Here is a 26588-nt window from a genome sequence, read left to right as displayed (position 1 = left end):
ACATCTTCACTACTCACACGTTTATCTAATGACACATTGGGAGACGCTGGCTGCAGAAAGTCAGTCTTTGTACCTCGTTGAGTCAAATCTTCGTCTCACACAAACACTGTGATGGTTTCAAACAGATAACACTCAATTGTTCTGGAATATTTAAAAAAGAGAGAGGGTAGGTTTCCAGTTCTAAACATACATTTCTACAGATCTATTTTATATTAGATATTAATATTAAAGAGGAACTGGGGGTCACACTGATATCATGGCTAAAAAACATTCAACATTTGTGAGCAAAGCAAAAAGCAAGTGATCCGCCAAATAAACCCGATGACGACATGTCAGGGATATTGTTTTCATCCAAATGTTTCTTCTTCTTTCACAAGACGCCTCCTCCCAGTATAACAGCGAGAACTCCCACAGAGGCACAACAGTCCCATTGAATTTAATCAGGCTGCACCAAATCCTACACACTCATAAACACCAGTCCCCTAAATGTGCCAGATCAAGATCCATGCATCCATTATTGAGAAATTCACAAAAAATGAAAATGCATGGATCTGCTGCCTGAATCAAATCCACAACCATAAAAGGTTTATGGGTTGTTCTGTGGCCGAAACCCCGCCCTACCACCAAGTTCCAATAAAATCAGTTCAGTAGTTTTTGTAAAATCCTGCAAATATACAGACAGACAACAAAATCAAAAACATACAACTGTTTGTGTCTCATCCAGTCGCACAATCATCCTCACATACACTACATGTGATAGTACTGGATAAACTGAGAGAACTGAGCCACACAGGGAATCAAACAATAAAACATAATTTGACAAATAATAATAAGACAATATTGTTTATTTACCAGACACATTGATCATGTAAAAAGAAGTGAAGTAAATCAAAATGAAACACGTCGAATCACAGTGTTGATACTAAAAGTGAACATAAATAAGAGCTCGTTCTGTCTCTGTTTACACGATGCAACACACGGACCAGAGCTTGGTTCAGGTCTGATCCCAGGTCAGGTCATTCCAACAAAGGAGTCTCAGGGACGACAGCTCCGCTCGTCAGCCTGCAAAACCTACACAGCTAAAAATAAAACAAGTTCAACTTTCCCTTTAAAATCTGCTTCAACACAAACGTCCCTTCTTCTATCGGTCACATACATTCTTGTTCTCGGTGACAGCGACACGAAGCCATCGATACAAACGCTCCTCAAACACCCTCGATGACAAATCTACCAAAGTGCTCTTGGTTTTTTCTTTTTGATTTCTGGAGGGAAACAAAATATTCAGTAATTACATTTCTTGACTTCACAGAAACAATACTGCCACAGACGTTACAGCATCTCCCAGTGGTCACGTCACCCATCCCTCCTAAAAGACAATACAAATAAATAAAAGGAAGAATCTAGAGCTGGAAGAGTGAGTTGATCATCAACAGAAAATGTATCGACGACTATTCTAATGATCAATTGTTTGTTTAGCGATTTTCCAACAAAATATTAAAAAATATTTTTACAAAATGTCCTTCCAGTTGTTTTTTTTCTAACTGTGAGTATTTGCTTATTTTCTCATGATAAAATGTATTTTGGGGGGTTTGGACATTCACTATTATTTCACCATTATACAGAGCAAACAATCATTTCATCAAGAAAACCATCCACAGATGAATCAGTAATGAAAGACATGGTACTTTCAGGCCTATAATCATTTTTTTAATAAGTATCTACTATCAGTCATGAGCTTCAAACGGCTCCATGAAAAAAATCCTCCTACCGCTGCCGCCCATCCCTTCTTCTCTAAATGCTTCTTCCTCGCTCGTGTGTCTGGAGTTAGTTCTTCAGGAGATTGAGGAGGACTTGTGACCGGGGCTCTGATCATAACTCCTCCCGGGCAGGTTTCAGAGTCCCACACGACGCCGTTGAACACACTAAGGATTTCTACACAGGTATATTTCACAAACACCAACTCTGTCTTGCATATAAACACAATCACTATAAGACAAACTCTCGCTATCTGCTAAAATCATTTAAATACTAAGAATTTCACTTTCTCTCAGTTTGCCTTGAGTGGATCTTCTTCTCTCTCCCCCCCCTCGAGCAAAACAAAAACAATTTCTCGATTCTCGCACCAAAGGCTGCGCTCCGTCTGAAAGACACAGATGTGTGAAAGGAGAGGATGTGTGCACGTCTGCCCGAGACAGCTGCCGTGGAAGGAGTTCACTGTCACAGCGCAGATGTGAGAAGACGAGTATGAAAAGGCAGAAGATGGCAGGGGGAGAGAGAGAGAGAGAGAGAGAGAGAGAGAGAGAGAGAGAGAGAGAGAGAGGACTCTGAGGAAGATCGGCTCTGATGTGATTCACAGGAGGAGGCGCTCGAGCTCGCAGGCACAATAATTAACACTTGGCCACAGTTCAGCTTCAAATAGGTAAAAAAACAACAACAACAACAACAACAACCTGCTGATGTCGCTCGTCTTCTCTCGTCAGCTGAGAAGCTTTCAGGACACTTCAATCTATAATTCAAGCGTTTTATCTCTTTTTCTCTTAAATCAGTGATTCTCAACAGTGAGGACTCGCAAGATCACACACACACACACACACACACACACACACACACACACACACACACACACACACACACACACACACACACACACACACACACACACACACACACACACACACACACACACACACACACACACACACACACACACACACACACACACACACACACACACACACACACACACAACTTTATCTACTGGTCACAGGCGGAATTTATCTTCCAGTTGTGAATTTCTCCTCGTTAAGATTTTATCTTTCTAATACTTTCCCGGAAGAAACCTAATTCGTTTTTCATTATCGGGGGGGTGGAAATAATCGTATTAACAGTTCTGCTGAGAGTTGGATGATTCTGCATTTAAGTGCCAGCACCTCTCACTGTTTGTCTAAGTTGTGCAAATACTGAAATGTTAGAGAGTCAAGATAGAGCTCCAGTTGGTGAAACAACAAATTGTGGTTGGTTGTTGATGTTTTACCAAATAAAGAGTGTTTCTTCCCCCCCCCCCCAATATGAAACTTTCACTTTAATCTCCTCATGATCTTTGCTGTGTCTCCCGACCCCCCTGGTTGAGAAGCACTCGACTGACCTGCGTATGAGCGGCTCTGACCTGTGAAGGTTTGTCTCTGCTGCTCGACCCAAGTTGCATTTCGTAGTGCAACTGTTGCGATAAGGCACTGTTACTACAAGTGTCTACGATCACCAGAGGTCAGACCTTTCACGCAGCAGCCGCGTCACTCAGAGCACCGGCGTCACACTGCAGCCTCACATTTAGAAAAAAGTGGAAGGACAGGAGTTGGCCTGGATCAGATCACGTAAAAAAAAAAAGAAGATAAGTAATAACAGTACTGATGCAGCAGAATCGGACTGGAAAGGTCGATTTACATTTGCCTGGAAGGAGCCTTTAGGAACAGCTCAGCTGAGGACTGGCCTGTCCCCCCCCCCCCCTGCACGGACGTCCCGTCCACTCACACACCTTCAGCGGTAGCCTGTCCTGCCTCCTCATGGTTTGCATAGGACATGTAATGTGCACACAACGAAAGCCGACAGTATGTTTGGTGTTTACATGTCCAGAAGTATTATTGTCCTGCCAGACACTTGCAAGGAGTATATATGAACTGGCCTCTCACGATAAATGTCATTATGCAACTTTAAATAAAGAAGAGAAGAGTCTGACAGAGGAGCCCACAGGTGAGCCACAGGGAAAGTCATTCGCTTTTGGAGTGTTCTTGTTTTTTTGCAGATTTCCCAGCGGCGTCTCCACCTGCGGGTCTTTTGCATGCAGTGTTCCGGAGTCAGAGGAAGCTGCTGACTCAACATTAAATCACCCCCCCCCCCCCTCCTGCAGGAGTCAGTCAAACAGCTCTGCAGCGCCTGCTGAGGGAGGGGGGGCGAGGAGGGGCCGCAGCAGAGACCCTTCTGGTTGGATGTGGGGCCGGAGCCGGAGAGTAACTGAGTCACCCGCACAGTAACAGACATTGATTATTAATGTTCCACTTCCTGTCCAGGCAGGTTTCTGGGGGAGGGGGAGTGGCCGCAATCAGGGCCCGCCCCCCCTCACACAGCTAATGGGACTTGTCCTTGATGTTGGACGCGTCCACGTCGGGCTCTGGAGAAGCCAGGGGCGGGACCTTGGACGGCGGGGGGTGCTCCTCTTTGGGCGAGGGGCTCTTCTGGGCCGGGGCACCGAGGCTCGGCTTGGCGTCCTCGGGCGTGTGCTCGTTGAAGATGAGCGGAGCCGTGGTTTTCTGTAGGCAGAGGACAGCATGCTGAAAAGACGCAGACGCAGAGTGAGCCAAGGACCACAAACCGAATAAACATGAATATAACAAGTATTTTATTTATGATATAACTGATTAAAATGTTACATCCACCAGTAATATCATGAGACTGAAATAAAACGTGTGATCGGACAGTGATCTGAGATGCAGTGAAATAATCCAGATCAAAATGTGTGAGGCCCCAGAAGACTGAAGGGTTGAAAAAGGCTAAAGGAATAAAAACTACTTTGTTACGACTCCTGAATAAATCCTGGATTCTTGCAAACCAATCAGTTCAAGTTCAAATGTTCTCTGGCTTCAACAAACAGAATTAACATATTAAAGTAAACATGTCACAAACGACCAGTGAAGTAGATGTTAATGCTTCAGAATAAAAATACACACAAACCAAACTGCCTCTGTAATAGATTTAGACTGAAGTGAAATTATATTTCTGCTCTGCCTTCACTGATCTGCTTTGTAGCCACTTTAGAGCAAACTGGGTGAACAGGGAGGATACAGTGCTTGTGTGTGTGTGTGTGTGTGTGTCTGTGTGTGTGTGTTCACCATGGCTTGTGGCTCCGGGCTGCTGCTGCTGCTGTTGTTGCTGTTGTTCGGTGCAGCAGTCGACGCAGGAGCCGGCGAGTCCTCCTGCAGTCCTCTTCTGTCCAAGACGCTGGGAGGCGAGACAAGGCGATCAGTCACTAAGTGCATCCTGCTCGTGATTCAGCCGAACGAGTCGGAGGAGACAGGAGACTAATCTATCACAGCATCTCAGGCACAGATACAGAACTCCCCGATAAGCATGAGAAGAAAGCACCAGGATGAATTCAACAAGGGCGATTCAGATTCAAATACAGACATTTCAGACTAAATCACTCAGGCCTGTGTGAGTCTGTGCGTGTTCCCTGCTTTACCTGGGGTAGGCCGGCCCACACAGAACCTCACAGCAGTTCTTGAAGATGTTCTTGTGGCTGTACGGGTTCTGGACTCGGTTCTTCCCAGACCATGACCCTTTAATCTGGAAAAAAAACAAATACAGTGCATAAAACACATGGAGTCTTCTCAAGACATCAGCCGAGGTCCCGATCTCACCCCGACTACTTTACCCCCTCGCTCAGTTCTCCTTCAAACAGATTTTCCCTGGGCTTATACCTTATTCAAAAGCAGAGCTCCATTTTTAGATGTTATTCCCACAGGCTTGGCTTTGACCCAGTAAAAGGATCTAGTCAGGGATTTTAATGATTCCTGGTTTTAATGGGGAGTCTATGTGCTGAGGAGAGTGTGTGATGTGTGTTTCCTCTCAGTCACACGCCGGCAGCAGACGAAACATTAGATGGTTCTTCTCCATCGCTTCATTTTCATGGTGGAAAAATCCATCTGCATTATTCCCTTTAAAAATCATATTTTTTTGACTTCCTATGTTTTCGCCCCTTGGTTTGTTTATTTGTTTGTTTTGTGAGTTTTATTCAAAAACTACTAAATGGATTTCTACTAAACTCGGCAGCAGGATGGGACATGAACCAAGAACCAACCCATTTAATGTTGTTAACGTTGTGTTTAATCAACAATTTCACTGATTTCTCAGAGATTAATTCCTGGATCTTGTAACATATAATGTTTTATACGGTATATAGGATTTCATTGACACTTTTTACATCTATATATTAGTTATACAACTCATTATTACAATTGTTTGATGCTGTAACAGTGCAAATGGCTGCATTGTGGGCCAATGTTAGGTCATGTTTTTAATCTTTTCGTATATGATATTTTTAATTATCGCAAAAACAATTAAGAAGAAGAGAAATGAAATTGATATTGGTGCAAATGTAACAGACATAATGATGCAGACACATTTTCATTTTCACAGCATCTGTTTGGACTGACTGACCTTCCTGCAAGTCAGAGAAAAAAAGCAGTATATGTAGATGTAGGTCAGCGCTGCAGTGTGTGTTTGTGTGTGTGTGTGTGTGTGTGTGTGTGTGTGTGTGTGTGTGTGTGTGTGTGTGTGTGTTTGGAGACACAGCTGACAGACCATGTGTCGTCCTGTGGGAGACCAGAAGAGCTACAACACTCAAGGTGCCTTCTCTTGTTCGGCCTTATTCCACCGTTTCTATCCTCTTCACACTCTCTCCCTCCTCCTCACTCACCCCCCCCCCCCCCCCCCCCCCCCCCCCCGCCATCCACCCTAATCCCCCTCCCGGCTCGACCACAGCAGCATCTCTGGCAGTGGGCCCGGGCCCTGCAGGTATCGATGCATCTATTATTAGGCCAATCACAGATATTGAAACGGCCGGGCTGACAGCCATTGTTTCGACTCCCGGAGCAACGTTACAGTGCAGAGCTGCATTTCTGTACGGGCGGGGGGGGAATGAGGCCAAACATCCCACAGGAGAGAAGAAGGAGAATAATAAATTAATCATAACAACAAAGTACGAGTGCACTCGCTTGCTTTCCGTCATCTACATCTCCCACCGTCTCCAGCAGCGCTTCTCGTCAGAGCTTCTGCTGTCAGAGCTTCTGCTGTCAGATCTGGGCCAAACAAAGCCCCCCGATAAAGTACACACACTGTTAATGCTGCTCCTCACACACACACACACTGCGAACTGGATTCACCTGCATCACCACCACTCATCATCTGCTTCACGTCGGCCCAGTGTGTGTGTGATGACTAAATAATGACTCAACGGGAACGCGCCCAAGCAATCAATACTTCATTTGGCATCAAAGAGCGGAGATACAGAAATTTCAGCTGCTCTCGTTCGTTCTGATCTCAGCTCAGTTTCTACACTGATTTTTATTAATAGCAGCAGTTTGTGCATATTTTCAGAGGATTAGTTTGCGTCGTGCTGCCGGTGAGAAGAGCCTGGACGCTGCGTTTGAATCATTTACCAGCTCGTTGGTTGTGAGGCTCAAACTCTATTCGCCACATTTCCCTTGAAGAGAGACTCTGGGGCTGAACCGGATAAAAAGAACAGGGTGAATCGATGTTTAAAACAAAGCAGGAAATATTGGACACACACCAGCATGTGCTTCATTCTGCGTCACATAAAATCTGATTTAAAAATAAAAACGTGTTAGAAACATGTGACATGTCTTTGTTTCAGCTGTTTTAAATAATCTCTAGTAGTTTCAGGGAAGATCTTGTTTAATACTTTTCCTTTGCTTATATTTGAGAGCCTTACTTTGTTTAGTTATTACGCTTCCCGAAATAATAACCTTGTTTAACAAGCAGCAGCGTTAACAACCCTCCAGTCCTCCCAGTCCTCCCAGTGCTCCAGACACAGAGCGAGGTTGTCAAGGTAACAGCTCGGCGCTCCAAGGAGCTGTAGTGTTTACACCGCAACCGTGTGTGTTTAACCTTCCAGCCACGTGAACCCAGGCTGACTGATCACAACGTTTACAGACGTTTAAAGCGACGCTTTATCTTCACTATGTGCTGAACTTTGTCAAACGTGTGGATCCGAAACACATTTTAAAACAACTTAGACCCGTGTCTTGCATTTCATTGTAATTCTAACAAGTGTGAGGGCTGGAAACGGATCTGCACCCAGGAGCATCTCTGTAATTTTTACATATGTGAACGATAAACGTTCATTTTTGTAAATATATTTACATCTAGTGTTTACCGCTAAGACTGAAATATTTCCCACTCGAGTTGAGAAAATGTGGGCAGGTGATAAAATGGTGAAACCCAGTCAACAGCACCAAAGAAGACGGGGGAACTTTTCAGTTCTCTCCTCATTGTACTTTGCCATTTTATTTGTTTTGAGCAAACAGCAGAGCAATCGGATACAGGAGAGAATACAACTAAGTGGAAATGCAACCAAGTAGTATTTCAGTGGCCGGATGATTAAAAAGCTGTAAATGCATTATTCTCTTTTTATAAATAGCTTTTAACTACCTGGTAACGATGGTACTGTCATGAATAAACTGGTGAACTGCAAATGTTTATCTTTTGGTGACGTTTTCAGCTTCTGGTGCACAATCATCAACCTTTGAGCTCAAGTGGGATCCACCCAAACGTGCACGTGGGCCACACAGATTGTATGTATAGACGGACGAGGCCAAAGGTGGTGAGTTATGTACACGTGGGGCCAGGTGCAGTAAATGTTATAAACCTCACCTCCTCCACGTTAGTGGATGGAACGTGGACCGAAGTAAAAAGTCCAAGTACACGTCAAATACAATTTCTCAAAAATGATTTGTGTGTGTTATTTTAGGTAATTATTGCTAATATTGTGGGTATGTTTGTTTTTTAATTAGTCTTTTGATGCTATAAAGAGACGGACTTGTGTATAAACGGGCGATGCTACTGTGGCTCTGATTGCTACGGCTCTAAATGTTCAAGATGGCGGGAAGTTTCTGCTTTATTCCTGCTTGGGGGAGGAAGAGGAGATGCGACTCCATTTTAAATTAAGAGCGAGTTAAATCACATCTGGATGTTTTGGTTTATACATGGCCGAGGTTCACAAGTCACTTGTGGAGAGAGCTCAACATGGTCCACCCTCAGCATTTAAAGTATAAAGTATAATAAATATTATTCACACTGTTTATGGTGAACCACTAAGAACTGCAGCCAATAAAAGTCAAGTTAAACAGCATCAAGTCGAAGATTCCACCACTTGGATCCAGCACTTGAATGATAATGATGTCACATTTAATCCTGTTTGTTAACGTCATGGTTCATAGAGGTCATATGAAAATTAAAACAGACTACATAAATGTGCCGCTCTGTGCTTCACCTGCTGATTCAGAGCTGAGTAAACAAAGTGCAGATGTTGACACCATCATTCGTGTGGAGTCGTGTGTGAGGCAGCATGCAGTTCGGTGCACTTACGTCCTCGTTGGTGGTCTGGTTGAGGGAGATCAGGTAGGTGTGGAAGCCGGTCAGTCCCACCACTGACCACAGGGTGAAGAAACACACCAGCACCTCCAGCACAGTGGACACCAGTTAAGAGAAGAGTAACAGATGTTTGATGCCAGACACTCGGTCACTGAGTAAACAGCAGGAGACGGCAAAGTGGAAGAGGAGTTATGAAACATGATGAAAGACTTATTAGCAAAGACTAATGAAGAAACATAAAGTCAGAGACGAGAAGTTTCTACTCTTCTAACCCAATTTATCATTAAGTAAAACTTCCCTTATTTACTGTTACTACATCTGTAAAATGTTCTACTCTTGCTAATTAAACTTCCTCACTCGATTAAAAATGTCTCCTCCTGTGTTTTAATGTCTCAAGCTAATATTTTAAATTAACAATCTTGTAAAACAGATTTTACTGCACTCTGGCTGCAGACATGTTTTCATACTGGAGAACTGAGGCTGAAGATACACACCCAAGGCTGAAAGAAAAAAACAACCCACTTCCTAAGTGGTTGATATTTAAGTGGAGCACAACAAAGAAACTGCATTAACGCTTCCATTGGAGTGTGGAGGATATTATTCTGAGTATAAGAAGTAGCCTTTATTAAATAAACATTTCAGTAGTACTATATTTTGCCTGGCTATTTGGCAAACATAATCCTTTATATTGTATATATTGTACATATTGTACATATTGTATATATTGTATATATTGTATATATTCTCTGGAAGCTCTGAATACATGAGTTGCTGACAAATGCCATGGAAGTTAATTTTTTGTTGAATAAAAAGTAAATACTATATTAAAATTTTACTCACATATAGATTTTCTTTGTAAATTTTATTAGTTGATATTCTCAACAGTCTCATCACATGTCTGCAGTAATGTTAATTTGAGCTTCCATGTTGCCAGTGCTTAGCAGCTGTGTTCTCACGACTTAAACACCAAGCACACAGGACTTTCTATATCATAACAAAGACCAGCTCCGTCCAAAGCAGTTTTGAAAGGATATGTTCCAGGTGTTTCTTTCAAAGTGTTCAGAAAGCCTTTATCCACCGAGCCTGTGAACAGACAGAGAGGACAGTTGCTGTTTCATTGTATTCTCCCGAAAAGGAACAGATCTCACATATTAAACATTATAAAGAGAGCAGAGCTAATTATCCACATGAGAAAGGTGTGTCCGTGTCGTGTTGGGTTTAGAACAAGGAAGCAGGAGGATGAGAATGGAAGAGGACTCGTGTCGAGCTGTCAGGTGCTGTTGTGCGTCGCGTCCCGTATCAGGAGGAGCCTGGTCTGAATTAGGTCATGGTTACAGAACATGTGTCTGCATTTGCATCAACCCTGGGAGTCGCTGCTGACGAGCGGGTTTCACAGCTCGCTCGCCCTGTTCTGCCACATTCTTGCAGCTTGACACAAGTCACTCTCTGCACGTTGCTTCTGATTGGACGCTCGGTACTTACGCATGACCACGTGGACGATGTCGAAGGTGAAGATGTAAATGGTGAGCAGGGAGAGCGACAGGGTGAACAGGTAGAAGTATCGGTAGTTCCTCTTGCCCACACAGTTGCCCACCCAGGGACAGTGGTGATCGAAACGGTCTGTGAAAAAGAGAAGAAAAAAAAAAACAGGGTAGATGTATAAATATGTGAATTGGGGACTATTTTTTAAATCAAACAAAGTGTTTAAAAATACACCGGTATCAGCTGCAGTCGTTTAGTCGCTTTGTGCTTCAGCTTCTATAAACCTGATCTAAATATAGTGATCCCTTCCTGTTCTATTAAACAGAGCAGAGCCAGATGGAAGTTAGGCCGGGACAGAGGTAAACAGAGGTGAACGTCTTGGTTTTTTTCTACTTTTCTCTGAACTTCCTGGATGGAGTTTCACAACAAGAGCTTACAGACACACAAACATGAGGCAAGAGGCGCTTTGTAGAAAAGGTCGAATAAATGGATCATTTTGGGATTTGCAGAACAAAGATACTGCACGTTTTCTATTGTTTTAGAATTCAATTAGTTCACTGTACACTCGATCTGGAATGAGTCAGCTGTATAGGAAGTATGCTTAGTCTTGGTAACGGCAGTGAGATGGTGATGGTGACCAGTTGGTGCACCACACTAACGATATTGTGGCTGTTCTATGCTGTTTGCTAAGTGTGGATATAAAAACCATTGAATTAGAGCTAAAAATATAAACACTTTAGCTACTAGACAATAAAACTGATTTGCCACTTTCCCAAATTGAATCTAATATCAGAGACACGTGCAGGGCTTGAAACATGTTATACACCAGTACCTTTTGTTTTGTATGAATAATCCAACAAAACCAAATTCACTGTTCAAACAACTACAGACTACTTTGATAATAAGTCATTATACATGTACCACAAAAGACTGTGTGTATAAGCAAATATTTTGGTTATATAAGCTTTTCTGTGCCGTGTATTTGGACTTTCACCACTGAGAATGATGTTAAGCTGAGAAGGTAAAGATATGACTGCAGTAAAACAGGGAGTGAGGCGTGTGTGTGTGTGTGTGTGTAGCAGGTGCACACAGATGAACCAGTGTTCACAATGACGGAGCACTTATTCCCTCTCTTAGCCTCCACTGTCTCCTCTCATATCGCCTTTGAGTCTACGCTGCGTTCAAACACATTCCTCAATCATCAGCAGCCAAATGACTGCAAGACTCTGCAGGACTGAGAGACACAACAGCCGAACGCATGCACGCACACACACACACACACACACACACACACACACACACACACACACACACACACACACACACACACACACACACACACACACACACACACACACACACACACACACACACACACACACACACACACACACACACACACACACACACACACACACACACACACACACACTGCCTTCAAAATTCAAAGCACGTTCTAAAAAAGTCCACCCTGTGATGTTTTTCGTGAGTTTGTCTCAGTTTTCTAAAACCATGTTTGCTTGGTCTGACATTTATTTATAAATCTGTTTCAAATAATTTCATCACCGTGACAAATGAATCCAGGCAGAATATGAAGGTCAATACTCTGGTAACAATCAAGTCAGGAAGCTATTCTAACATTTCTAACCTTTTACATCTGAAAAAAGTCTCATAAACCATAATCCAATGAGAACAACGGGTAAGAAGTGATGTCTCACCGACACAGTTGTCACAGATGCTGCAGTGAGACGCTCGAGGAGGTCTGAAGATCTTGCAGGTGTAACAATACTTGAGCTTGACGATCTGGTTGTTGATCTGGACGTTGCGGATCCGCGGTGGAGGCCGCTGACCCGCGGGCACGTTCCCGTTGGCGGCCTCTGAGGAAACAAAACAGAACAACATTCATGAGAAGGCGTTTTCAAATTATTATTATTATTAACTCTCACACATCTTCAGTGCTGGCAGGAAGAATAAGCTTCACAAAATCAGAATCAGAATCAGAATCAGAATGTATTTATTGCCAAGTAGGTTTACACCTACGAGGAATTTGCTCTGGTTATTGGTGCAAACAATAAAAACATACAAACACAATAAATACAACAGACATAAGAAAAGCATTAAAAAGAAACAATATATCTTTACACAGTATTTACTTCTTATTTACTCCCTTTTTTTGTAATATTTTTACAAAGTTACATTTATTTAGACATAAACATATCTAAATAAAATATATATAATAGATAAAAGATATAAAAAGTGAAATGCAAGACAGTGAACAGTGTCAGATTGCAATATGCAATTCTTAAGAGCGCTCTTGCACAGGAATGCATTGGATGTTACAGCTGTTCACAACATTACATTCACCTGCAGTATTTCTCAAACAGACAGTTAGAAATGTGACATCCAGTGACAAGGACGAGGAAAAAGCCAGATATAAATCTTGATAGTTGAACCTTGAGAAAATCATTGGATGACAACATTGGCTTGGTATTGATGCTGGTGGATTTATGTGTAATGACCACTGAGCTGTTAATCTTGGATATTAGCAACACTATGGTGCACAGTGTCCAGTTCTGTGGGAGCATCAGCTAACCTTCCACACACGGGAGTGACTGTATTTCACAGTCGTATCTTGGACGTGACGCAGCCTCTCTTCTGCACAGCAGTCGGCAACCAAATGAAAATCTCTTTTTCTGAAGAGCTCCGATTTTTCTTATTATGTTGCACTGCAGGAGCCATTAGAGAGGCTGGTTTATGACCAGAGGGCTGCAGGCAGGAATCTGTCATGGGAAAAGCTGTAAGGGAGAAATCTACATGCTGCCTCTGGCCCAATGTGAATGTTGGACTCTCAGTTGGACACATTAAGATAAGGAAAATGTGCCAAACGTGGAAATTAGATTATCTGAGCTGGAGAGAGTGTTTAGGGACGAGTGGAGGAAGTATTCTGCATTAGCTAAATTGCATACTTATCCTTATTATATTGCTCTAAATGACCAGTCTCTGTTATGTAAAAGCATATTAATAAATCATGGAAACACATCCACAATAGAAACTATCCCTAATAAATCGACAGACATGAAGATTTAGAAATGCATTTTATCTGACGGCACAAAATGTTCAACGTAATATACAATCTAAAGAATGTGGGATAAGCGGCTTTCAGGATAAAGCAGTGGTAAGCGAATGAATGAGTCATCACTCAGAGGGAATGATGCCACTCCCTCGGGTAGCAGAGCTCTGTCTGCGAGGGGCATTAAATATTCCAAGAGGAAGCCTCTCCTCGTATTAGCATTCCCCCCGGGACCAGTCGCTAACAGGCGGAGGGGACGGAGCACAGAGGCTGTGGCGGCTTCATCGACATGCCGGCCTCGGCTTCAGAATGAAAGCTAACGCCCCATGCCTGCCTCCTGTGTCGTCGCACACACACTTAATAACAACAACAACAAACCAGCCGTCCAAACACAAATACTGGCTCTTAGCTCTAAGTGCGGGATGGGAGTCGTTAAATCGAAAGCTTTGTTTGAGCTGCTGCAGTGAATTTTCGGCCTTTTTAGAATTTATGTAACGGACATGTTTTACTTCTTTGGAGGTTGTGTAAAGTGGATAAAAAAAAGCACAGAGGGAAAGTGATTAATCTGTGAAAGGTTCTGGAAACTGCATGCTACTAGAGATTTATTCTTTGCTTGTGTTTGCAGGGAAATCCTAAAAACTCCTGAGGTTTAGAGGCTTGGAGAAGTTGGATTTAAAGGAAGAAATAGATGAAATTCATGACGCCATGATGAATACCTCAGCGTTAATAGTTTTTTAATGTGTACTATATACTGTGTCCTGCAGTTCGACTATACTGTAGCTTCTGCCTTTAACTGAGGAAGCATTTCGGTCTATAAATGCTGTACTAACTCTAGACATATTGATTGCGCAGTTACATTTCAACTAATTCCCTCCAAGTAAATAATTAAAAGACTTAACTCTGTGTCCTCAATGAACGTGGTATTCATGTTTGTGCAAATGTGAATAAGAGCAGGTTTTAATAGTTTAACTTCCTTTATCAACTGGAAATGTATCGATAAGTTGATCAACAGAAATTAAGCAGGTGTTTAAATAATTTGTTGGGTTAAAACTGCAAATATTCTCTCATGGTCTCTAGTTTCAAAGGTTTGATTTGATTTTTGTGTGCCTGTGTTTGCCAACATATTCTGTATAATTGGGTTTTATACCGTTTTATACCATGTGAGTTCTGGGAGCTTTTAAACAATCAAAGCAAAATCATAACCAAAGAATCATTAGTTGAAGCTGTATTCACATGAATCATTTGCTCATATAAACTACAGGCAGGTGCCTGTGTCATCACAGCCGAAGATGGTTAAACCGGCGAGCTGTTGTCATCCAGCGAGCAGAATGAGTCACGTGATGAGAGCAGCCCTGGCTCACCCACTCTCAGAGGAGCGAGCGCCTCAGCATCGCTCTCACAGTCCACCTCTGTCATGAGCAGAGACCAGTCTCCACCCAGGCCTCCTGTGTGTAGTGGGAGAGCGATGGCTGAAGGACGCCATGAATCTTACACCGAGACAAAGAGTGAACACGGAGCAGCCACGAGAGGGAGGGAGGGAGGGAGGGTGAGGATGCAGAGTGAGCTGTTGCAGTAATATCACAGAATGACTTATCATCCAGACATAAAGAGTCTGAAGAGCAAACGGAGCCGACAGGGAAACAAATGAATTTCTGATGAAAACAATGAGAGTTTGTTGTCATTAGTACACAGCGAAGTATTTGTATTGTATAATGAGACACAGACTCCTCTTAATGAACGAGTGTTAGAACGAGTGTTAGACCGAGCGCTACATCCACCGCCGAGCGAGTCCAACCTTTAGAAACATAAAGTATAACGAACATGAATAAACCAGCAGGACCGAGGCCGTCTGCTCACTGCTTCACCTGCCGACACTAAACTATTCATGCTTCCAAATACTGTCCCTTCCTCAACTTCCACAGAATCCACTGAGCAAATCCCCGATGTGGTTTTTATACGAGACAAAGAGACGACAGCCTATCAGATCATGAGCTGTAACAACCGTTTGTTCTGCTGTTGACTTAACATTTGAATGGATGTTGATAAGAGACGTGTCTGTCGGCATTATGAGCACTGACTGTGAATTATGACTGTACACACACTTCAAGGACAGAAGCCAGACTGTCACAAAGGACGACTCGCTTCCTTGAAACCTTCAGAAAGCCGAGAGTCATCAGTAAACGTGGAATCTTAATTTCTCTTTTTCTACTATTATTAAGGATAAATTGACTTTTGGTTGATCAGAACTCTACAAATGTTGCTGACAGCAGTTCTTCAGTTTTTCAGATTCGAGTGAAAATCTCCAAGAGACAACATATTTCATGCAAAATCACATGGATGTGTTTATTCATTTTGTTCATATGTATCAACCTAAATATTCTATTTTGATTGATAATTAACTATGAGTTGTAAAATGAGATCAATCTTTGTATTTCTGCTCTAATTGAAGAATTGATGGACAGTAGTTCAGGGGACATGTAAAGGTCATGAAAACCTGATTTATTTAATTACCCTCAACTTTCACTATTGACATTTCTACCAAACGTGATTCTCTCTGGGCTTATTCATTAATGAATATACATTTGATGCCAACCTGTTAAGTGGATTATTGGGGAGACGAGAGTTTGATATACCAACATTTTACAGAAATGAAAACAAATGTTTTTAAAGTTTTGTAACCTACCTATTTCCATCTCGATGAATGTGGCTTCCTCTTGGAGGGCCCGTGGCAGAACCCCGGGGTCACTGAAGCTGGTCCTCAACAACATGGCCATGACGAAGAGGAAGAGCACGATAGCGAAGACTGGGATGAAGGGAGACAGATGCAGAGCCAGGTATGGACATCTGCAGGAGGGAGACAAAAGAAATATGAATGAAGAGAGATAGTGACTTTACTAAGTGATACATCTTTTTATACAATTTTGAAGACAGAAAATGTCGAAACAATCTCTGGTTCTGGATTCTGCAAAAAAAAAAAATATATTTCTGAACAAGGTAATTAATAAGTGATGTTATAAGATCAGTCAGAGGGCCGGTCTGTAAAACCACTTGTGGAGTCTGATGGGTGAGGCAGTCATTAGCTTTGGCTGGAAAGGGACGACATCCCCTGGTCAATTAACTTATCGCCGTAAGAAAAAGGGCTGGAGTGGATCTCCTGTGGGAACAAGGAACTGTCAAAAGGCCAGTAATTATGGGACACACCCCCGGGTCTGATCAGCCTGTGGTTGGGGAGGGGGGGGGGGGGGGGGGGGGGGGCTGCCTCAGGACAGGGTGTCCTGTGAGGAAAAGGCCGAAACACCCAAGGACAATGAGGAAAACAACTGAAGATGTGTCCTAAGTAGCATCCTCTTGTTGCCCTTCATCAGAATATCCACTCAGAGTTCTGATCCACTGGGATCGTAACACCCAGTTCCAACAACCAATTAAACATTCACGATCCTTAGTTGCAGCCCTTCACTCTTTGATTTAAAGAGTGGAAGAAATATTTATATAAATGTGACAAGCTTAATCGTGAGAGCCCTCTGAAAGAGAGCACGGAGGACATGACACAACAACACGATACATACTCTGAACTGTTGTTCTGAGCACAAGGTCGTGACCTGCCCTTTCTCTGGATCGTGCAAGAGTCCCGGCCATGAATAAACAACACCACGCCACACTCCCTTCACCTTCTGGAAGAGTGGAGCAACATTAGCATAACTGCGATTGCCAGGCCTTTGAGATTAGAGCCAGCGGGGCTCCACCGAACAGGCCTGCTGCTCAACGCGATAACAGATGTGAGCTGCGACAGGGAAGAGCGCAGCAGCAGAAAACACTCCCGCATGCAGATATTAATAGTTTAACTGCACGGCCCCATCTCCCTCCCATGTGGCCGGGATCATCTATTCAAAATGCAAAACTACTGTTGCACTACAGGGTTGCAGGTTGTTATGCCATATCCTGTACATGGCTAACTTCCCCACCATGTTATTAAAAAAAAAACTGCACACAGAGCTGACACACTCTGCTTTATTATGAGGAAGAAGTACTTCAGAGCTCTGATAATCCACTGATGTACATCATCTTTTTGTTGAAGTCAAAGTATAAAGTAAGAGTACTCAGAAAATCCACTTGAACAAACCTTAAATCTCAATGTATAAACAATTAACCATGTAAGTAATCTTGCTTGTCTTTGTTTTATACGATCACATTCTTGGGTTTACGACAAGACGTCATCTTGACATTACAAAATGTCAAAAAGAAAATCCCCTGATAAACAAATTAAAGAAATAATCTTTCAATGCAGCCGGAAGTTTAAATAAAAGGGAGTTTTTACAAGAAAATAACCAGCCACCTGCATGTACTGTAACACATGTGCATATAAAAGTATGCTTTTTTTGGTGATCAAAATTGCTTAACAGCTCAAACACATAGTATTTTTTATAACTATGTGGTTGTAGCTTGTTTACTTGGGATTTGTTCATTAGAAACAATACGAGTTGGTGTTTAATCAATAGAATTTGTCAACCATTTAAATACAATTGTTTTTTACAACCAGGCTTACATGTTTTTGCATTGACTATCTTAAGTTTTGAAAAAGTAATTTGTCCATGAGAGAGTTTTTGTTTGGGTTTCTTTGGCTGGTATTTCCTCCACTGTCTCCACACACAGCTGTAAAGAAGTTTAAAAACAGAGGAGAGTATCTGAGTGAACAACTGTCAGTCGGCAAAACATGGCAGTGAATAGAGTCCTTATAAATCTGATGTACCTGGCTCATGATGTAAGCCAGGTACATCAACATACCTGAGCACTGACACACACACACACCTGCAGGACTGGTCTGAGCAGTTTCCCTGCATAGCCTCTTTTTCACACTAATGGAAACCCAGAGCAGAGATCAAATCAATAGAACTTTCCACTGGAGGAAGCCTGTGAAGTCGGTTTGTCCCATTTGTAGCGCACAGACGGCGGGGTGGGGTGGGGGTGGGGGGGGCAGTGGATTCGGACTGAGGGGAGGCAGTCTGTCGATGAAGTGTAATTCCCGTAATGATGACTGGTCGGTATTCGAGGCACACTCTATCATCGCTTCCCATCAAGCCTGCACGTCCTTCCTGGATGTGACCATTTCCTGTGCTGTTGAGGAGCCGGGTGGTGCTGGCACAGTGACGCTGGCTTTTCATCAGTCAGCACGGAGGCAGCAGAAAAACGGGACTTAATCTGCCCGTGGGTCCATGAGGAGAAAATGTTTTCATCATCAACAAGGTGCTTGATCAGACCGCCCAACGACACACAGCCAGCCAGCCAGCCAGCCCCCCCCCCCCCCCCCCCCCCGACACACTCCCTGTAATCTCCCTGTCTATGGGTAGCACATTATCAACGACATCAAGTGCTGGGAAGTAACAAGTACATTCAAATACAACCCTGAGGTACTTGTACTTATACTTCACAACATTTAAATCTCTATGAGAGAGGGGATCAATACCACTCTCATGTTCGTGCAGTAAATAAGAGCCTGGAGTGGGTTGGCCTAGCTCAGCACTAGGACTGGAAACAGCTAATGAAGAACGGTAATATAAACGCAACAATCTGCTTAAGCTTCAGATTTACAGTAAAAAGATGAGACTGCTATCAATTCTCACATCGTTTGTGTGTGTGTGTGTTTGTGTAGGTGTATGTGTGTGTGTGTGTGTGTGTGTGTGTGTATTAGATGCATCAGGGTGTGTCTACTCCACGTTGATCCAAAGGATTTTCCACTCTTAACTGAGAACGAGATGAGAAGCTGCTAAAGTAGAAGTAATAAAGTAGAGTCAAATCATTTTAACTCTTCAGTAATAAAACCAGGATTAATATGTCAATGTGTCATTCCTTAGGTGACTCATGACATTTTACTTTTGCAAACGTTTAAAGACCTTCCTTTATTAATACTTAGTGTGTGTAAGCTGTTGCCGGGCTGCATGAATCATACTACAAATGAATAATGGACGTGATGTGCAGGCAGATCCACAGTGGGCCTCAGTAACAGCCCTCTGTGATACAAACATCTGGAGACTGAGATCAGACCTGTTTCTGGGGCAGTGCTGAAGAAAACAAACTCCTACTCTGTCTGCTCTCTCTCTTCCACACACTGATAGAACGATACTCCATGACTGAAATTTGTCAATATTCCGATTAGAGGGGGGTTTTCAAAGGAGCCTCCCCCAACCCCTGAATTTTATCACATGACTTCCTAGGCTTTTGCAAGATCGTCAGGATTTCTTTTATTTTCAGGAAACAAATGTTTAAGTCTAGGACGTGAACACAATGGTAAAACAGGAAGCCTAGACCTTAACAATGGACAACCGAGATAACTGTGAGGAAACATGTCATTCAAACCTCTTTGTGAGGCTGAGTTTAAAAAAGGTTACTCTGAAATTCAGTGGGTACGGTCTGTGGTCTGGGTTAAAGCAGTCGTCCTGGTTATGCAACATTTAAATACCATATGAGTGAGATGAAACATTAGAGCCGGGGTCGTGACCATTTCCCTCAGATTACAGCTCGGATTACAGATGTTGCATCATAGAATATTCCCTAAGTGAAATGAATGTTAACGGTGTATGTGATGATTTAATTTCAGCAGCATGAAAAACAATACTTGGAATCTATGTATATACACGTCTTCAGGTTGAGCATCGTCATCAAACCGAACAGATAACAAACAGAGATAAAATCCCCTCCCTGTGTGACAGAGGGAGGAGAAGAAATCTGCACTCTCCTCCTGTCACGGAAGCGGCTGGAGAACAAAGCCTGCGGATCACCGTTACTGTAAATGGAGCATGTACTCTGAGTAGAGCATAAATCATGTTATTGCTCATTTAGCCTGGGCAGGGAGCTGCTTTCTAATTGGCTAGCATGGAGACAGGGCGGGGTAAGAGATGCTGCGGGAGCCTCAGGGGTCGGTTACAAGATTTCCTCTGAATACAAATGCTCTGAGACCACTTGCCCATTCACTTGTAATGGGGAAATGGTGGACAGTGTACAAACACATGGGAAAAGGATGAGTCTCTTTATATGCACATATGCCTCTCTAGCTTCAGGCCAGCGTCCTGGGTGGACACACAGATGACACAATGTCCCCGTGTTCCAGTTTCTTATTCCCTCATCCAAGCTCTATAGGTGGCTATCCACATTCACATATGCATGCATGCACAAACACACACACTGACACAAATGTGCAAAGGGAACCAAACCAGCAAACATCCGACTGTGAGGAAGCTTTGTGACGTGGAAACAAACATGTCAGGCAGTTAACTCCCACAACCTTTCACAAATCACCTCTCATAACAGAGACTATCAATTCCAACAGGGAAAGGGTTTTATTTAATTCTGCCCGTAAAGGAAAAAACAAGCCAGGCCCACATCCTCCATGAATAATTTGTTTAGTTGTTCCTAATGAGTCTTTTCATTTGTGTATTCAACCGGTCGTTTCCGCAATTTAGTACAAATTAAAGCACAGAGTGGTTTCCCTGCACGCGCTGCTGATGGCTGGTGATAAAAGTGAGAGGTCTGCTCAGAGGATATGAGACAGTCTGCACAAGGACGTGTCCCTGTCTGTCCTCCCGTCAACGCCACAGTGCAGCTCCCAAACACAAAAAGAACAAACAAACAAACAAAGATACAAGGAAACTAATCCCTGCAAAGGCTGAATGATAAACTATAGCATAATGTAAAAGAATCAGCCGCTACAAAAAGCTTTGTTTCAAATAATTAGATTTTAATGATGCAGTCTCATGCGTCAACTAACCGAAAATTAATCTGTGACTATTAAGATAACAATGTTTATTTCATCCATCTCTAGAAGAAGATGTGTGAAACTATGTTATCTTAGTTTAGTGAGAACATTCGCAGTTAAGCAGCAAACAAAGTTTGACATGGATTTATAATTAGACAGAGATCATTTGAGCGATAGACAAAAGGTCAAGAGATCACCAAGGTCATTATAATCAATACTGACTGGGGCTTGTGTGTGTGTGTGTGCGTGTGTGTGTGTGTACCAAATTTCATGGCAATCCATCCAATAGACCTGGAGACATTTCACAAAAGAAACTGAAATATAAACCTGCTGGTGTTGTCAGAAGAAAAGCAGGATAGAGGAGGTATTTTTGTATTAACTTTCATAGCAATCCATCCAATATCTTTTTCAGGAAACTTATTTCTGGATCCAAATGGTGGACGGACCAACAGAATGATATTTTCGTCAATAGAGACACATTTCATGGTCCGTGTCTTTGTCACATATGATGGTAAAACAATTTTTTGGGGATTCAAGACTGTTCCTGGGTCAAAACAAGCAACTTAAATAAATCACCTTGGTCTTTTAGAAATAATAATGGGATTTTGTTTCACCATTTTCTGACATTTTAATTTAAAAAACGCGATTAGGAAATTGTGTTGCACCTCTGACACCAGCTGAGGATTTTCTACGAGGCTATACGACCAAAGTCTGGACTTATTGTTTTAATGCTCAATTAAATGTAATGTAATTGTGCAATTTGTGAAAGCAATAAACATCAGAGCCTGTGTTTCAGAAGGATATTGCCTCTGCCACAGATTTAAATCACATACGTATCAACAGGCCGTGTAATGCTGCGTTTGAAAATTTCCCTCATGTCGTTCGGGCCTCTCCAAGTTAATATCCCCCCCCCCACCCTCCCCAAGAGAGATAATTATGTTTCACTGTAATATGAACATAGCATGCTAACAACCCTCCAGGCATTAGGCACTGCAATGCCTCCTCTGGGCTCTGGATGTACAGCGTGAGCAGCATCGTCTCTCTCCCTCTCTATCTCTTTCCTTCTCACTGCACTCCGAGCCAGACAACAGCTCCTTCTGTCCGGACTCAGAGGGAAGAAGCAGGAGGCCATTAAAGTGCAGAGCAGATCGAGATGGGAAGGGCCTGGCATGAGTGAAAGCAGCTACCTCTCCTCTGTACGCTCCAAATCCATTTGGCCTGGTCGACTACATACACGCCCACAGAGAGAGAGAGAGAGAGAGAGCGGCTACTGTGCTGCACGATTTGTGCCTCCTCATCACGTCTATAATCTGTCACTCCAACAAACTGGAGAGAAAGCAGAGACGGGGGAATTTAAAAAGGGACAAAGACAGAAAGTGGGCGTACTCTGAATGAAGAGCGGCGCCGCTCCACGATGATTATTCACAGTCATGGTCTTAATTTTTTTAAAACAGTCCTCTGCACAGCCTTAGCTGGCAGGATTTGGGTTCACAGGCAGCACCCGAGCCAGACGGCATCGTTCTCAGGGCTAATGAGTCCGCGGGGTTGTTTGAGTGCTGGATTGAGACCGAACTGCTGAGACAACAAAAATGGCAGCTTTCCTTTCTAAAACCCTGAAGCTGGACAGCGAGGGTTATCAAATATTAAACACCTCTGTGTGTGGTCAATCATAAAGCTCTTCTCTGTCAGAGCAGCGGAACATGAATGCAAAGTGTGTCCGGGAAGAACAGAAATAGCTTCATTATAAAGAAGAAGACAATATAACAAGTCAAATACAATAGAAACCGGTGGGAGGAGTCAAAATGACAGAGATATTCATTTGAGTATTTTTATAATCAATAAAAAAAATCAGATTTTCTGTTATCATTTTTTCTGTCATATATAATAATGTACACAATATATATTTGGGTTGATGGTTACGTAAATAAGGATATTACTATGCACCAGCTTGGATTCACTTGATTGACGAGTCGATTCTTCAACAAATCTGTGTTTTCATAAAGAGTCCCATGATCGTTGGGTTTATAAATTGCTAGAAAGACGTCAGAACCTGAGGAGATGTTTTGTTGTTTTGGTTTGTTAAACGCAAATGTCTAAAAGGATTTAGTCGAGGAAAATTATTATTAGGCTAAAAAAAACTAAATAATAATAACATTGGAGAACCTGGAACCACAGGACTTTGACATTATCTCTTAAACGGTGTCATTTACGTCGTGTTTTTAGCATAAATATCCTCTGGGGCCGTGTTGGAGCGTGGATCAAGCAGAGATTTAGGATAAGAGAAAAGGATAGGAGAAAATCGGGCTTACAGACATGACACCACAGGAGCAGTATGGAGACATTTTGAGTTTTCTTTCTGTGGTTTTTTGACGTTTAGAGAAGTGGTCACCACACTTCTGTACTGGTGTACTGATTTGACTGCAACACTATTTACCCCTGAAACTCCAAAACGATATGTGGACTCAAACCCTTCACCCACCCCTCCATCGCCTTATGAGTAGATAATGAGGAAAAACATATTTTGGGGTGACCTATCCCTTTAACTATCAAAATGGCTCTGAAGGAATCCTGTACATGAACTAATCTATTGATGAACTTGGTTTTGCAGGACATGGACCCTCACTGAGACACAGGCCCACTGCCAGCTGCTCTACAGAGATGTGAGGGTGCTGGGTGGAGACACATGCGTCCTGAGGTGACTTATGGATTCAGATACAGTGGATATGAGGCCCATCAGGACTCAGAGAGAGAGAGAGAACAGAACTTACTCGAAGGCGAAGAACAGGGAGCAGGTCCCGACGATGAGGAACAGGGTCAGGTAGAAGACTCCTTTCTGCCGGGCCATCATCACCCGGCCGTCGCAGCAGAACGTGTTCTTCCCCGGGAGCTTCTCCCATTTTCGCACCTTTCGCGTGATCATCACCGCCGACATGGTGTCCTCTCGTCGGATCCGATCTCTGGGTGAACGTCAGCTGTTAAACTGTAGAGAAACAACAACAACAACAACACAAATCAGACAATGAGGGTGAACAGGGATCGGGTGTATCATTAGAAACACAATCCACAGCTCTGTGTTGCGCACAGATAGAAAAAGAAAGCAGGGCACTCACTTAGTGTTGTGACAGATTTCTGCACGGGAGGACCGACCAGCATGTTCTTTCCTCAAGTGTCGCAGTCACATCATCAGCGTCTCCTAATCCATATTATTCCCAGTTTCCAGTTTTTACCGCAGCATGTCATCCCCAGTGTGGAGCTCCCACGCTGCTCAAACAATCCGTGTCCGCCCCTCCGCACCGTCCACACGGGGTCACACGGGATTATTATCAAGGATTATTACTGAATATTGATCAGGAGGAATTCACCAAAACGCGTGAGGAAGTCGCAGAAGAAGGAGCCTGAGAATCCAGCGGATCGGACCTTGACCGGTTGACATTCATATAATATCTGGCTGAATCATAAACGATGGTTCGATCCGGCCGCTTCTCGTTCCTCGGGAATCAGACTATGACCCGGACGCCGTCAAATAAATAGTAATAATCAGGAATAACCGCGGTTCGAGTGGAGGAGGAACGTGGATGTGTCAGATGAGCAGGTTTTTCTCCTCCTCTCTCTCTCTCTCTCTCTCTCTCTCCCTCCCTCCCGCAAGATCCAGCTCCTCCGTCAATGGCAGCAGGAAACACGCCTAGATTGAAATGTCCAACCTTAAAGGGGCAGGACAGGTGAAAAGAGAGGAACAAAGGAGCTACATCTCAGCTCCGCTCACGTCATGTTCTTATCTTAAAGATCAGGGCCGGCCCTGGCAATGTTGGCGCCCTAGGCGAGATTTCAAATTGGCGCACCCCAACATCTGTCATGCATCCACAAAAAAGTTTGGACTGTATACAGATGCACACACAGGCAGACCAAATTGTAAGCTATAAAAAACAATAAAAATATATAATTAAAAGTATAAAAAGAGTCTGAAATCAGCTGTACTGATAGAAGTGCTTTCTGAATTGTGCACCTGATAATATACTTGGTTTTATTGGACTATAAGCACATCAACTTCATCCATCTCTCATGCTATGCCTTGATGTGTTGTTTCTCCACTTCCTTTGGACTATCCCCCCCATTTGATGAACCTTCTGAGTATCTGGTCGTACCTCAAAACCTTCTGGAGCTGTTTGCTGATATGGCGCAGAAGCAGATTGTGTGAATACTTTGATTTTATAAATGTTTTCAACGTTTCCGTGAAATTACTTTTCGATGCGACCCTACTTATAAACTGTAACTGGCTTTACAGCTGACAATGATGCACCTGTATACAATACACGGTTACACAAGTACGGTTCTTTTTTTAAAACCCATTTTCACATTTCGTAATTCATACTTGATCTCCAGAAAGTTAGTACAGATTCCAAGTGATAGGAATCTGAAGCTGTTTTTCAAGACATAGCACACCTGCACTTTGACAAGTGCATGTTTTATTAAAACTATTTCAGATAATTGAATATCTACTGATGCATGTTGAAATGATTTAATTCTTTGCTTTGGGTTTTTAAGCTATATTAGGATTAAGGTGTAAACAGAGACAGCTTCTCTGTTAGAGAAGGAAATTCTCTTCTTCTAATATTAATAGTTTGTCTAAGTTCTTCTAATAGACCTGTAGTTTATCTACTTGACGGTTAGTTATGAACGAGGTAGGTCTTTTAACAGCTCATTTGTTTTGAATACACAAGTATCTACCATCGCTACAACTGTGTACCCATCATCCATATTGTGTTGTGTACGACTTTGAAGGAAGTTTTCTCCTGTCAGTACAAAACTTTTGTGTCGCTTGTACTGTTTGCAGTGTAATTAATTTTCACCCTGACACTATATGCTTGTTTCACACAGAGTACCAAAGGAGATGTGTTGATGGTAACATTTAAACCAGGATGCTGTTCTCTCAACGCATACTGCCTGTGACTATGCAGTATTCTTTCATTAGCAAAGCTCATTCAGGACAACAGCTGGAGTGCAGAGGAACCCAGCAGCCAGCAGGGGGCAGCCTCAAGACATCACATGGAAACCAAATTTTTTCCCCTTTAATTTTTTTTTTTTTTTTTAGAATTAATTTAAATTAAATTAAACCCATCCATGGCA

The 26588-nt window shown here is 42.7% G+C and overlaps 1 protein-coding gene across 2 annotated transcripts; it reads right to left on the bottom strand.

Moving 5' to 3' along the window:
* Window positions 1-827: 827 nt before the first annotated feature.
* zdhhc9 (zinc finger DHHC-type palmitoyltransferase 9) lies at window positions 828-25146 on the bottom strand. Of its 2 annotated transcripts, none has more exons than XM_053429047.1 (10): window positions 24575-25146; window positions 24233-24444; window positions 16401-16561; window positions 12366-12524; window positions 10648-10785; window positions 10202-10248; window positions 9160-9264; window positions 5234-5337; window positions 4884-4992; window positions 828-4325 (listed from the first exon to the last, which is right to left on the bottom strand). In XM_053429047.1, the coding sequence occupies exons 2-10, from the start codon at window positions 24394-24396 to the stop codon at window positions 4122-4124; spliced, it is 1191 nt and encodes a 396-aa protein (XP_053285022.1). In that variant the 5' UTR covers window positions 24397-24444; window positions 24575-25146; the 3' UTR covers window positions 828-4121. The 2 variants fall into 2 exon arrangements, with proteins under 2 accessions (XP_053285022.1, XP_053285023.1); XM_053429048.1 differs by having other exon boundaries at window positions 828-4304.
* Window positions 25147-26588: the final 1442 nt, after the last annotated feature.

The sequence above is a fragment of the Pleuronectes platessa genome, chromosome 8 (genome assembly GCF_947347685.1).
Source record: "Pleuronectes platessa chromosome 8, fPlePla1.1, whole genome shotgun sequence".
NCBI lineage: Eukaryota > Metazoa > Chordata > Actinopteri > Pleuronectiformes > Pleuronectidae > Pleuronectes > Pleuronectes platessa.
The sequence above is the reverse complement of the archived record's forward strand: the minus strand, read 5'-3'. Positions and strand labels throughout refer to the sequence as shown.